We start from the raw sequence: 15,746 nt of genomic DNA, 5'->3' as shown, positions 1-15,746 counted from the left end.
AGAAAGGTGTCACAATACACAGTGCATCACAGTTTGTTGCGCATAGCCGCAGACCAGTCAGGGTGCTGATGAATCGCATTTTCTTTTATATCACGTGGATGGCCGGGTGCGTGTTTTTGTCGCTTACCTGGGGAACACATGGCACCAGGATGCACTATGGGAAGAAGGGAAGCCGGTGGAGGCAGTGATGCTTTGGGCAATGTTCTGGTAAACCTTGGGTCCTGCCATCCATGTGGATGTTACTTTGACACGTACCACCTACCTAAGCATTGCTGCAGACCATGTACACCCTTTCATGGAAACGGTATTCCCTGGTGGCTGTGGCTTCTTTCAGTAGATAATGTGCCCTAGCCTGCCACAAAGCAAAAAAGGTTCAGGAATGGTTTGAGGAGCACAACAACGAGATTGAGGTGTTGACTTGGCCTTCAAAATCCCCAATCCAATCGAGCATCTGTGGGATATGCTGAACAAACGATCCATAGAGGCCCCACCTTGCAACTTACAGGACTTAAAGGATCTGCTGGTAACATCTTGGTGCCAGATACCACAGCACACCTTCAGGGGTCTAGTGGAGTCCGTGACTCGACTAGATTTTGGCAGCAAAAGGGGGACCAACACAATTTTAGGTCATAATGTTATGCCTGGTCGGTGTATAATTTTGATTTAAGTATATGTACTTTTTACTCCGATATTCAATTACTCGTTATATTCACTCAAGTCTACTTTATGAGTGCATTAGCAGCTAGTTGCTGAATGGCAGGTGTTTCATGAGATGAAGTAGGCAAGTAGGCTTTGACTATTTAATTTTACTCAACTTTATCTATCTGTTATATTGAAGGATATTGGTCAAATATTCCCTTTTTGAGAACTTGCGCTTTACTGAGTGTTTTGTAGATGTTTAAGAGGCTGTGTTGACCTTGATTTATTGCAGTATTGAGATGATCAGCTTTATTTCGAAAATAAACGTGATTTCTCTCCTCACAAACTGTTTTTCATAGGCATGTCTCTTTGGTGTTGAGGACTACTGCATATTTAAGCCTACATTCAATACTTTTACTCAGGTGGTATTAGACTTTTCGCTGTAAGGTATCTGTACTTTTACTCAAGTATGATTTCCAGGTACTCTTTACACCGACTCTACCTGGTGGGAAAAAAACAGCTTGGACCAGCTACCAGCTTGAGCTGGATTTTCCAGTAGGGCTGCCTTGAGGTAAAGACACACCCATTTTCTCAAATAAAAAAGGGGTGTATTAAAAAAAAAAAAGATTTAAGTATTTTACTATTTTTTCTGGTACAAGAAGCTATTCTTATAAAAGAAGGTTTAACACTCAAGACGGTCGGTTACGCGCATCTGTCTAAATAAATAGCCACAGCGACGTATGGAGCGGGAGCGCGCACGCACTGAACTCGCTTGCGGGTCAGCGCGCGTCGGTTTAGTCTGGTTCCGCTGCCACACTGACCACATACAGTCAGTCAGCGAACCGCAGGTGTGAGTTTACAGTGCCGCATGTTCCCAGCCCACCACCCCGGACTTTAAACGTGATCTTCCTTGTAGTATTTATATCATTTTTGCCATGTTGTGGACGGCGAACACGATCATGAGGAAATTCTCCTCGAGCTCTGTGAGTAACCGCATCTTCTGCATTGTGATTTGCCATAGATTTGAACGAACGAATGAATGAATGCATACGTGAAAATGTGCTGTATTGATAGCACACACATGCATACACCTTTAAACAAGTTTATATGTTAGTGACCTCTCTTAAATATCATTATTTAACAGGGGTTACCCATACAGTGTTATTCTAAGCATGCTGTCAGCTGCTATAACCCGCTGTCTTAATGCAATATTGTAGGTTGCACACTTGCAAATTGTAAATTTACTATATATTCATACTATATGCATGCATGTTAATTAGATATAGTATTTTATGCAGTTAAACCTTCTTGGAATCCCGTGTTTGCCACGTTGCTTGGTCGGATTACTTCTAGTGGACAGATCCGAGACGAGTTGCATCAGCAGGGGGCGAGAATATGAGGGCAGATCATATTACTAATGTCACTATTACTAGAACACAAACTATCCAACAACTTCGAATCACATGTGCACTGATAGAAACATGTAGCATACATAATCTTGCCATGGCAAGCAATAATAAACTTCAATGCTTGAGCTGTTTTATGTCTAAAGTAGATTTTAATTTTTACTTTATTGACATGACTGTTTTGCATGCAACATTGCCAAGCCATCAGAATGTATGTGACTTTAAAGATGTAAAACAATTTAAAAAATACAAATAATAATAACGATATAGAATCGAATGGAATAGAAGAAAATATGTATAAATATCAAGATATTTGGATCAGTTATGTGCTCATTTTGTTGTAATAAAATAATAATAACAATGTATTCTTTGTGGACATTGTCATTTGTCATTGACCCATAATAGACTTGTACAGACAGTGAATGAACTACTAATGAAGATATAGTGGTTAGTTTTAGAGAACAAAGGGCCCACATAAGACTGATTATGTTTCATATTTTAATGTCAGTAACTGTTTATGACCATATAGCTTTGTCTGATGTGCTTGTCTTAATATGTCATAATACTCTTTCACACAGGCTTACTACCAAAATAAGCTGAAATTGGCCCTGATTGGCCAGAGCTTGTTTGGACAGGAAGTGTACACAAACCTCCGCAAGCAGGGCCATAAAGTAGTGGGTGTATTCACAGTTCCTGATAAGGACGGCAAGGCGGATCCCCTTGGTAAGTGTCAGATGGGTGGGGGTGGGATAGATTGGAGCTCTGAACGTTTTTGTTGTTACTGTAGTGTGTCATGGGGGCTGGGACCCCCACATTTGCATTTCGCAGCTACATGCATGGAAATGTTGAGCACCTTTTAAGTGCCACAGAAGTCAAATCTGTCAGGTTTGTGGATAACATTAAGGCCAATTAATGAACTCTAACAGGAAGTGAGGTTGAACACCATTGGCTCACAACTCAACCGTGAGTGAGTGAGTGAGTGTTTATGTTCGCGTGAGGAGCAGGGGCAGTTCAGTGTCGGTCAGAGAAGGAGAAGTTCATCCCGCATAATGATCGCATTGTTTTGGTGAATAGTAGTGTGAAGCCATGTGAGTTGAAAAGTCCTCCAGTGATCGGAGCATTTGTGATCTATGTGAGAACAAAGAGCAGAGACGATCGTTCCCAAGAGAGTAATTAATGTTCAGAGTTAGTATGAATTACAGATGGTCAAAATCATCACTCATTATATTAATATGTGATTGCATGTTGAGTACCAAAATAAAGAGTTAAATGATTAAAAAATATATAATCTTGTTTATAAAAAAAAAAAAAATAATATATATATATATATATATATATATATATTATTATTATTATTTTATACATAAATATATTTAATATATAAATATGTATTTTTTTTGCACGTTATGTTCTACTTGTCTTACACTGTTTGGTTGTAGAAAATTGTTTATAGTTTTAAAATTACACTGTAAATGTAATAATAAAAAACAATTTCCACAAATTTTTCACTGTTTTCTGTAATAGATGTGGGGTAAATTTAGGGGGATGAAACCAGGAACCACTATAAACTATATATAATATAATAATAATAATAATATATACACACACACACACACACACACACACTGATATACATGTTGAACTGTAGAACTAGTGGAAATGGTCAGAAACTCTCTGAATAGTTACTTTTTGATTCATCTCCAATGGTACACATGATTATGTAAAGTTGTTACTGTTTGTGACTGATACATTTATAGATTCAGATATAAAGGGCAAGGTCAGTTACTCAGTTATGCATGATATTGTGTGTATATTTTGCTTGCACTTTATTTTACAGTATGTGCACTTACGTGTATTTACAGTGTACTTACCTAAGAAAGTACAGGTTAATATAAGGTAATGGCATGGTTTAGATTTAGGGGTAGGTTCAGTGTTAGTACCTAGTTATTACCCAGTTATTGTATATACTAGTATCTATAACTCTACCCTCTAAAAAAAAAGGTTCTATATGGCACCAAGAATGGTTCTTGGCTCGTAATCCTAGGGGAACCTTTTTTTAGTGCTATATAGCACCAATTTTGGTGCTTCAGTGGTTCTTCAGAGGTGCTATATAGAACCGGTGAAGAACCACTGAAGCACCAAAATTGGTGCTATATAGCACTAAAAAAAGGTTCCCCTATGATTACGAGCCAATAACCTTTTTTGGTGCCATATAGAACCTTTTTTTTTTTTAGAGTGAATAAGTACATATTATGTACATGGGGAACAGGACTGTAAAATAAAGTGCAAACATATATTTTGCTCTAGCTCTTTGTTCCCTAAAGTCTGAATATGTCAGGTGCAAATGCAACCTGGTTTTATTTCAGATAGCTTATATAACTTCTCAGAACCAATCTCTCTGTGACCTTCAGCGGTGGTGGCAGAGAAGGACGGGACACCGGTGTTTAAGTTCCCACGGTGGCGGGTGAAGGGTAAACCCATCCCGGAGGTGGTGGAGGCGTACAAAGCTGTGGGCGCCGAGCTGAACGTCATGCCTTTCTGCTCCCAGTTCATTCCTATGAATGTGATCGACTTCCCCAAACACGGATCCATCATTTACCACCCCTCCATCCTGCCCAGACACAGAGGAGCCTCAGCCATCAACTGGTGAGGTGTTACTAAAGTTTCACTCTGAGACCTTTATATGGACACTAGTGGTTGAGCGTGTTTAAATTAAATGGATTTAACCCTTAAATGAATACCTCAGGTCTTTATTGACACAGGGCGTCATTCACTACCCTCCCCCTCATTAACTTTTTAAGTCATCAACCTTCTTGGTATTCCTCAATCTATTCATTCTCAACAATATGACAAGGGAAAAATAAGAAAATTATAAAATCATGTGTTTTCAAATTAATTTTTGTCAGAAGTGTATAGGGTCACTAGCGACCCGTGGTATGTAATAGTATAAGTATACACATTTACCTAAAGGATTATTAGGAACACCTGTTCAATTTCTCATTAATGCAATTATCTAATCAACCAATCACATGGCAGTTGCTTCAATGCATTTAGGGGTGTGGTCCTGGTCAAGACAATCTCCTGAACTCCAAACTGAATGTCAGAATGGGAAAGAAAGGTGATTTAAGCAATTTTGAGTGTGGCATGGTTGTTGGTGCCTGACGGGCCGGTCTGAGTATTTCACAATCTGCTCAGTTACTGGGATTTTCACGCACAACCATTTCTAGGGTTTACAAAGAATGGTGTGGAAAGGGAAAAACATCCAGTATGCGGCAGTCCTGTGGGCGAAAATGCCTTGTTGATGCTAGAGGTCAGAGGAGAATGGGCCGACTGATTCAAGCTGATAGAAGAGCAACTTTGACTGAAATAACCACTCGTTACAACCGAGGTATGCAGCAAAGCATTTGTGAAGCCACAACACACACAACCTTGAGGCGGATGGGCTACAACAGCAGAAGACCCCACCGGGTACCACTCATCTCCACTACAAATAGGAAAAAGAGGCTACAATTTGCTCACCAAAATTGGACAGTTGAAGACTGGAAAAATGTTGCCTGGTCTGATGAGTCTGGATTTCTGTTGAGACATTCAGATGGTAGAGTCAGAATTTGGCGTAAACAGATGGCTACTTCCAGCAGGATAATGCACCATGTCCCAAAGCTCGAGTCATTTCAAATTGGTTTCTTGAACATGACAATGAGTTCACTGGACTAAAATGGCCCCCACAGTCACCAGATCTCAACCCAATAGAGCATCTTTGGGATGTGGTGGAACGGGAGCTTCGTGCCCTCGATGTGCATCCCACAAATCTCCATCAACTGCAAGATGCTATCCTATCAATATGGGCCAACATTTCTAAAGAATGCTTTCAGCACCTTGTTGAATCAATGCCACGTAGAATTAAGGCAGTTCTGAAGGCGAAAGGGGGTCAAACACAGTATTGGTATGGTGTTCCTAATAATCCTTTAGGTGAGTGTAGTTTTTCTGTGCAACAATAATTGAATCTCTGATGACTCAATAAGTGCGATTCAACTTTATTCCTCATGTCTGATACACAATGTTTCACTCATAATTACCGCAGACATAAAACAACAGAATACACAAGTATCATCAGCAAAACTTGAAGTGGCTCAGAGATTTAATGCAGAGCAAACACTGTATGCAATCAATTATCAGTCGCTTGATGGTGGATCTAGAGAGGGAGCTGTCAGCGATCAAAATATTGATTCTGAAGACATTGAAAACGATAGTTTTGAGAATATGCTTGAGATCGTGAATACGAGGCGGATGCTGAAAGTACTGGGGAAATGAGCTCTGACGGTGACAGTGATGACTGTAAAAAGCATCTGCGCAAATTGAACCTGTCAAAGTTACAAAAGGTAACAAAATATGCTTTATTTTATTATTTTGTAATTTATATTAAAGTATCAGTTTTATAATATTGCGGCAGTTAGAGATCTATCTGTGATCTATCGCCAAAGACCCAGATATGTAATAATGACTGGCGAAACATTCATGCATTAAAGGGTTAAATATGTGTATGCAGGACACTAATCGAGGGTGATAAGAAAGCAGGATTTAGTATATTCTGGGCTGATGATGGTTTGGACACTGGACCCGTCCTACTGCAGAAGGAATGTCCAGTAGAGCCCAACGACACAGTGGACACACTTTATAACCGCTTCCTGTTTCCAGAGGGCATCAAGGCCATGGTAACCAAGAAGAAAACATTCTGACCTTTTTATGCAAACTAAACATTAGATTTTGAATCTGAGTTTACTTAAAAATGTGTGTTCCAACAGGTAGAATCTGTACAGCTCATTGCAGATGGCAAAGCTCCCAAGATCCCTCAGTCTGAAGAAGGAGCCAGCTATGAAGGAATCCAAAAGAAATCCAATGCTAAGGTGAGACACAGAAACAGTTATGTAAATCAGGCAAAATGTATTTAAGCGGGTGTTTTTTGGGCTCCAAAGGTAAGCAAAGAAGGTGAACACAGGTTTATCCGTCATTATCTTCCTCTCTTTCTCCAGGTGAACATGGCTCAGCCGGCAGAGGCCATCCATAACTGGATCCGTGGTCACGATAAAGTTCCGGGTGCCTGGGTTGTCATTGATGGAAAGGTGTGTTTTCTAAACACACAGATTGTTTGAATCTTGAAATAAAGTACCGGTAGCTCTTTAAATTGCAATTTTGGCCACCCCTGAAATGGGTCATACCATTAACATTACCTGAGCAGTTGAATTAAATAAAACATGGCAATTGTTTTATGGTATACTGCACTTTGAATAATGAATCAAATGAATCTCATATGAGTCTCACTCAAGACTAATTCTGATGGTCCTACTATAAGATGCTAAGTGGATGATGTTTTTACTGGAAGCAATGTGTGTGTGTTTTGTTCTGTAGCCGGTAACGCTGTACAGCTCGTCCATGCTGAGCGGGTCAGTGCCCGCAGGTCAGCCAATAGAGGTGGAGGGGGCGTCTCAGCCTGGACTCATTGCCAAATCTGGGCTTGTTCTGTTCGGGGCTGATGGAAAAGCGGTTAGCTTCTAATCTTTTATTCACTTAGCTTCTAAGCTTTTAATGCATTGTGTCTGTGCTACAAATTCATAATAAAGAGTATTATTTGCTTTAATGTAATATCACTGTGCAGCTCCAGGTGAAGAACCTGCAGTTTGAGGATGGAAAGATGATTCCTGCCTCCAAATACTTCTCATCAGAGGAGGCCGCCAGTTTGGATCTCACAGACGATGAGAAGAAAATGGCAGAGGAGATCAGGGTATGTGGATGTGCCTCAAAATGCATTTTGGAAAAATATTTGAGCAATGATGCCATTTGTCTTTTGTTTCTTACTTGTCAAGGCGATATGGAAAGGTATTCTGAGTAATGTTCCAGGGATTGATGAAACAACCGATTTCTTTAAGTCTGGAGCTGCTTCTATGGATGTAGTCAGGTGGGTCTGACCTTCATTTATTCATCTTATTTGTGTATTTATCTTATTTATATATGCTATTATAGTATTTATTCATATTTTCAATACGCTTTAATTTTGTATTTATATGTAAGTATAACTACATACCAAGCATGACTTATGACACATAACAAAATTACTAAAACCTAAACTAAACTTAAATGTGAAAATAAATGTGAGTGTATATATATATGTATAATTTTTTACATTTTAGCACTTAAACTTAATTTCTGTTAATTGCATAACACATTTTTTTATTTACGTTTTTACATCTAATATTTACATATTTCAGCTTTATTTCAATGACCTTTTATTTAATTTTTCATTCTTTAAATTAAATTTTTGAATAGTTTTAGTTTACAATAACAATGAAACTAAGTGGCAAAAATATCCACATTTTTGTGATATTTAGTACTCAGCAACTTTGCAGAAATATTTTCAGCTCATTTCACATGCAAAGAGGTTAGCCAATCATAACAGAGGTCATTTTAATTGTAAGGAGGTGGAAACTATTTTTGAAGAAGGAGACATTGATGAACATTATAAGTGGATTATGTGTTATTGTTTGGTTTAGACTGGTGGAGGAGGTGAAGCAGAAATGCGGAGGAGTTCAGCTTCAGAATGAGGACGTCTACATGGCCACCACCTTCCAGAGTTTCATCCAGATGTTCGTCCGACGCATGCGTGGAGAAGACCAGGAGGAGGAGCTGGTCATCGATTATGCGTCAAAAGATGTCAATAACATGATTGTGAAAATGCCCTATCAGTGTTTCATCAATGGCAACTTCGAAGATGCCGAAGATGGAAAGACATACAACACGGTGAACCCCACAGATGGCTCGGTAAGTTCACTCGTCTCAAAAACACACACACACACATAAACACACCCAGGCATATCTAATAGTTGCGTTGTGTTTTGTCAGGTGATCTGCAAGGTGTCATATGCGTCAGTGGCAGATGTGGACAGAGCGGTTAGTGCAGCCAAAGAGGCCTTTTATAACGGACCCTGGGGTAAAATGAACCCTCGTGACCGTGGCCGGCTACTCTACCGGTAAGATGGAGAGAGTTTGTGTTGACTTGCCATTTGGCCAATATTTGACATATGTATGAAAAGCCATACACACATTTGCTAAGCAAATAGTAATATGGTGCTATTCCAACCAATCATTTGACCAATAATTGATTTTTACAGAGAACTTCCTGTTGGGCAGTTTTCATACTTTATGCCTTTCTTTTGTGTGCAGTTTGGCTGACCTGATGGAGGAGCACCAGGAGGAGTTGGCCACTATTGAGGCGATCGACTCTGGTGCCGTTTATACCCTGGCCTTGAAAACACACGTTGGCATGTCCATTCAGACCTTCAGATATTTTGCTGGCTGGTGTGACAAGATCCAGGTCTGTGTGTTCACTGTGCAGGCCTTCAGTTGACATTTGACTATTTCCTGTCATTGACGCATCATATCCTGTTGCTCACAGGGCTCAACGATACCCATCAATCAGGCCAGACCCAATCGCAACCTCACCTTTACAAAGAAAGAGCCTCTGGGGTGAGATAGTGTTAATATGTGTGTGTTTATTCAAATTTGATGATCATAAATATGTAGCATGGTGTTTGTTTGTGTCTCAGTGTGTGTGCCATAGTGATTCCTTGGAACTACCCGCTTATGATGTTGGCATGGAAGAGTGCAGCATGTCTGGCAGCGGGAAACACACTCGTCTTAAAACCTGCCCAGGTAAAACACGCAAACACACACACATATAACACACATAGACAAATAAATTAATTGTTCTGATTATATATATATATATATATATATATATATATATATATATATATATATATATATATATATATATATATATATATATATATATATATATATATATATATATATATATAGGACTGTCGGTTTAACGTTAATTGACTGAATTAGTTATGGGGGGACAATTACGCGTTAAAATTATTAACTCACTCGCCTCGCCCCAGACCTAAGTAGTTCCTCTTACATTTCATAAAGTTCATTGATGATGAAAATGAAGCAGGGCAGCAACCTATAGAATGCAGTTAGATGCCCCTAAAATTCAAGATAAGGGGCAAAAATGCCCCTGTCATGATATAGTTAAGCAATATCACATGAGTAACGAGCACAATATCACACAAGTGCTGTTTTTTGTCTGAATTGGCACGAGTGCAAATGTGATATTGATTTTATGCAACAGTTAATATGGTGTTATATTTTAGACATAATATTGTCTGCTTTTGCTCAATTTTGCCAACCAAAATATTACCTGTAAAGCCAGAGCAGAACTGTTGCGCGTCTCTGAGCAACACACAGCTGTGCTTCGTTCCTGAATGAATCCAAGCTTTGAGCGAATCAATCGGATGAACCAATGATTCAATGGCCATTCAAGAGAGACATTTACTTAATTCCTGAATGAATCAGCCGTTTGAACAAATCAAATGAATGAATGACTCAATGACTTACCCATTTAGACATTTAGTTTTAGTATTCTTATTTAGAGTATAATTTTTGAATTTCATCAAAAATGAAAATTCTGTCGTCATTTATTCATCCTCAATGGACGGTGAAGCCTAATCGTTTATGTGTAATAAATTTGATGAGTTGAATCAAAAGTTGAATCAAATCCAAAAAAATTAAAGCTACTTGTTGAAATGGCTATTTGATTTTTTTCTCATTTAACAAAATAATAACTTTCTTTTCAAAATTGTGTGATTAATTAGATTAATTAATTGCCATATTATGTAATCAATTAGATTAAACATCTAAATCGATTGACTGCCAATAATATATATATATATATATATACATATATATATATATATATATATATATATATATACACACGCACACACAATTCGTTTAAAAGTAAAACAATTAAAAAGCTACAATAGGGTGAATTCAGGTCGATTGGGACACATTTTCCAAGTCATCTCAATGACAAAAAGTGTCCCAATCACCTGGAATTCACCCTATAGGAAAAAATTGTCAGAAATATACAACATGTCATATATGATATCAATAATTTTTTATGAATTCTTTTCTCTGGAAAAAATAGAAAATAATCGACAAACTATTCAATAATCTCTTCATTTTTCCAGGTAACCACACTGAAGTTTTCTGAATGTATATACATTATATATACACACACAACATATGATGTATTTATTTTCTAAAAAACACAAAATGAATAAAAACTAGATATATATTCTCTTGTTTTTCCCAGGTAACCCCACTAACCGCCCTGAAGTTTGCTGAGTTGACAGTCAAAGCTGGCATTCCGAAAGGTGTCATCAACATTGTTCCAGGATCAGGTGAATACATTAAAGGAATATTCCAGGTTCCGCACAAGCTAGCCTCTGTGAATGGCATCTTCTGTAGCCTGTTGCTGACCACCACAGAAAACAATCCCATCTTCCGAGTTGAACCCCCTCACCCCACAAACAAAAATAAACAGAATTTACAGTTTATATAGAAACCTACAGCACAATTCCAGAAGGTTTGAAAGCAGAAATGTGCAGCTTGCGTGTCTGTTAAAGCACTTATATTCCATAAAAAATGTGTTATATGAGCTGTGAAGATTCTAAAGATCAAGTATGTTCTGTGTTAATCAGCAGCTGATGTCACTGATATCACTTTCTCACTCCTCTTGATGACTGACATTTCTGTCATCTCTTTCTCTCAGGTGGTCTGGTCGGGCAGAGGATGTCCGATCATCCTGATATCCGTAAGCTAGGTTTCACAGGCTCTACTCCCATTGGCAAACAGATCATGAAAAGGCGAGTCCCATTTGTGTAGTTTCACTAAAATCAACACTGTAATCGATTGCTCTGTCATGTACAATGACAGTGAATCGTTACAACCTTTATGCGGTGCTCTGAAAGAGCTTCCAGCTGATGATGTCGATCCTGTTGCAGCTGTGCGGTCAGTAATTTGAAGAAGGTGTCTCTGGAGCTGGGTGGTAAATCTCCCCTCATCATCTTCAGCGACTGCGATATGGACAAAGCAGTGAGAATGGTGAGAATAGACAGCTAGTGCCAGATTTTAACTCGTACACAAATGCCAGATCTTCCTCTTTAACTTAATGCATGTTTGTGTGTACGTTGCAGGGCATGAGTTCTGTTTACTTCAACAAAGGAGAGAACTGTATCGCTGCGGGCCGGCTGTTCGTTGAAGAGTCCATCCACGACGAGTACATCAGGAGAGTGGTACGTGTTCCCTACTGCATGGATTGCATCTCAAGGCATGCCTGCTTCTTCTAGATCAGAACGTACTGATGTGTTTTTGTGCGCTCAGGTCGAGGAAATCAAGAAGATGAAGATTGGAGATCCTTTGGACCGCTCCACGGATCACGGACCTCAGAACCACAAGGCCCACCTGGACAAGCTGGTGGAGTACTGCGAGATCGGCGTGAAGGAGGGAGCCACACTCATCTGCGGTGGGAGACAGGTGGACAGACCAGGTGAGACCTCCAGTCTGGCCAGATAGCCATGCTTTAAAAGGGTTGGTGAACATAAATTTGTTCTGTAAATATTTGGATAACATGTATAATCATATAAGTAAGCATTATTCCCAGTGTTATATTAGTATCATTTATGTACTATTAGAGTATTATTAATATTTTGAAAGAGCTTTTGTTTGTAGATTTTTAGATGAACTAATTTTGGTATTTGCTTTTGTAATGTTTTATTTTTTTATTATTATTTCAGTTTTAGTAATTTTAGTACTTCAGCTCAAACTTATTTATTTCAATCATTTTTTTTTTTTTTTTGTCAATCATTTCTTTATTTTTATTTCTATATAGCTTTCATCCATTTTTATATTATATATATATACATTTATATATTTATTATATTTTGATTGATTTTTTTATTAGTTTATATATATATTTCAGTTTTAGCTTAATTTTTTAACTTAAATGATTTAGGCAACATTTCTAATTTTCTTTTAAGTTTTCCGGTTTTTAGTTTTTCATTTGTTTTATGTGTTTGTTTGTTTTTTCCAAATTTTGTTAATAATATATATATATATATATATATATATATATATATATATATATATATATATATATATATATATATATATATATATATAGCTTTCGTTTATTTTAGTTCTAGTAATTTCAGTAATTCAGCTTCAACTTATTTATTTCAGTTTGTTGCCTTATTTCTATGTTTTTCATTATAATTTTTGCTTAAGTTTTAGCAATTTTTATATATATATATATCTTTAAATTATAACTTTAAATTATTTAAATTTTTGTACTTATTTAGGCTTACTTATTTTAAGTAGTATTCATATTTTATTTTATTTCAGCTTAATTTCAGTTACTATAAATCATTTTTCGTAGTTTTAATTTTGTTAACAGTAAAAACACTCAATATACCCAAATATTCAATTTCTAATATATAGCTATTTATGCTTCCAGGTTTTTTCATGGAGCCCACAGTCTTCACAGACGTAGAGGACCACATGTTCATCGCCAAAGAGGAATCATTTGGCCCCGTTATGGTGGTATCCAAATTCAAAGATGGGTAAGCTGCCTTTTTCTGTCTTTAGAAGGGCTTTTTTGTGGCTCTCTGACCTGCAAATTGAACAAAATGTGAGCAAAACTTCAGCAGAAGTGTCATTCTTTAGTCACTGTGCCAGATCTTATCACTAAAGAAGAGCATATCCCTGCTAATACCGTTGTTTTACTCCATCAGTGATGTAGACGGAGTCCTGAGCAGAGCAAATGACACCGAGTTCGGCCTGGCCTCTGGAGTCTTCACCCGCGACATCAACAAGGCCATGTACGTGAGCGAGAGACTGGAGGCGGGAACCGTGTTCGTCAACACCTACAACAAGACCGACGTGGCCGCTCCCTTTGGAGGCTTCAAACAGTCCGGGTTTGGGAAAGACCTTGGTAAGAGTGAACAAAACGCACTTTATAATTACTCTGTCTCTATCCGTTCATGAACATGATGGCATGTGTATCCAGGTGAGGACGCCCTGCATGAGTACCTGCGGACTAAAGCTGTGACGGTGGAGTATTGAAGGAAAGACTGCATGGCCCGTTACTGCAGCCCAAAGTGGCACAACTGTCTTGCTTTGGCTTGAAGAAGGTTTGATAGGAAATCCAGAGCATTTCCTGCCATGACTACACTGATGTGCCTACATTTTATATCACCCTTTTTTTCTGGAAATGCTGGCGAACAACATTTTTAAAAATGTGGGGAAAAAATGGCAAAACACCTCCAAGTGGACCCAAGGACACAGAATTATTTTTAGACACTGAAGAACCATACTGACTGAGGTCAAGTGAATGATGTGTTAACTTCAGGAAGTAACCACAATAGTATTATGATCTTGAGCGTTTTATAACCATGTTACCAGTGACAAGCGATTTGTCTGCTCGCACTGAACGTGAAACGGCTGCACGATGCGGTTTTTCTGCAGAAATAGGAACAAAGTAACCACAAAAAATGTCCTGACGCTCATATCACAACTGGTTGGGATGAAATTGCTCTTTTACACTACCGTTCAAATGTTTGGGATTTTATGTTTTTGAAAGTCTTCTGCTCAGCAAGGCTGCATTTATTTGATCAAAAACACAGTAAAAACAGTAATATTGTGAAATATAATATTGTTTTCTATTTTAATATATTACAAAAATGTAATTTATACTTGTGATGCAAAGATGAATTTTCAGCATCATTACTCCAGTCTTCACATGATCCTTCAGAAATCATTCTGATATGCCGGTTTGCTGCTCTACACATTTCTGATTATTATCAATGTTGAAAACAGTTGTGCTGCTTAATATTTTTATGGAAAGTAAAAAGAAAATAGCATTTATTTGAAAGGAAATCTTTTGTAACACTCACTTTTCATCAATTTAATGCATCCTTGCTGAATAAAATTTATTTATTTCTATTAAAAAAGAAAATCTTACTAACCCCGAACTTTTAAACGTTTTTCAGACAAACACACACACACACTTCTTTAGTTTTATACAAATATAGTCTTATATTTAAAGGCCATGTCACATCACTGCCGTTTTATGAAATCTGTACCATATTTGTACACCTCGAGGGTTTTAATATGCATAGCATTTTCACATCACTAATTTTTATTAGCATAACTGTATATATTTTATGAAAGGATACGACATCTTGTCTTATTTTATATATTTAATTATGCATTCCAGACAGGAAATGTTGAAAGGGAATAACAAACATGCTGTTATCTTTGCAAGGAAGTTATTTATTTTGTACAAAAATATGAGACATGCTTGATGTAGTAACTTCAGTGCATTGTGAATTATTTCCGCCACGTGTTCGGTGAAGGTTCATGATGCTTTTGTTATGCATGAACACTTCCCACAATGACATGCGTTTGACAAAAGACGAAATGTTATCATGTGCAGGTGTGAACAGGAGTATTTCATGTTCTGTATAAGCTGTCAGTCACACAGGAAGTGTCATATTGCCAAACATACACAATAGCGTTTCAACTTTACATCAACTACAAACAAAATTTGAGGAGCGTCGGGAAACCATTTTTACAATAAAGAACGCAAATGGTAAAACGTTGATTATTTTTTAATGAAACTGAACTTTTACTTTGTATAGATAATGCAGAATATGTTATATTCAGCTGAGACTCTACTCCGTCCCTACATAAAAACTTCTAAGTGAAATGAAGGGTTCCTCCTACGAGTCTGCCAGC

The 15,746-nt window shown here is 37.7% G+C and overlaps 2 protein-coding genes across 2 annotated transcripts in view; one reads left to right on the top strand and one right to left on the bottom strand.

Moving 5' to 3' along the window:
* The first annotated feature begins 1,396 nt into the window (after positions 1–1,396).
* Positions 1,397–15,602, top strand: aldh1l2 (aldehyde dehydrogenase 1 family, member L2). The gene is made up of 22 exons (XM_079818371.1): positions 1,397–1,622; positions 2,624–2,768; positions 4,457–4,691; positions 6,592–6,757; positions 6,848–6,949; positions 7,076–7,165; positions 7,452–7,586; positions 7,699–7,824; positions 7,907–7,998; positions 8,591–8,858; positions 8,940–9,067; positions 9,261–9,411; positions 9,493–9,563; positions 9,644–9,749; positions 11,263–11,350; positions 11,722–11,815; positions 11,954–12,053; positions 12,146–12,244; positions 12,333–12,498; positions 13,465–13,570; positions 13,742–13,941; positions 14,017–15,602. The coding sequence occupies exons 1-22, from the start codon at positions 1,575–1,577 to the stop codon at positions 14,070–14,072; spliced, it is 2,772 nt and encodes a 923-aa protein (XP_079674497.1). The 5' UTR covers positions 1,397–1,574; the 3' UTR covers positions 14,073–15,602.
* The window catches only part of nopchap1 (NOP protein chaperone 1), a 3,406-nt gene continuing 2,676 nt past the window's right edge, over positions 15,017–15,746 (bottom strand). Inside the window, exon 4 of the mRNA XM_079818374.1 lies at positions 15,017–15,746. This exon is cut by the window's right edge and continues 331 nt beyond it. The gene's annotated coding sequence lies outside the window, so the exon portion shown is untranslated.

This window comes from Gobio gobio, assembly GCF_949357685.1.
Source record: "Gobio gobio genome assembly, chromosome: 5".
NCBI classification, from domain to species: Eukaryota; Metazoa; Chordata; class Actinopteri; order Cypriniformes; family Gobionidae; genus Gobio; species Gobio gobio.
Note: the sequence above shows the minus strand (reverse complement) of the source record. Positions and strands in the feature narration are given on the sequence as shown.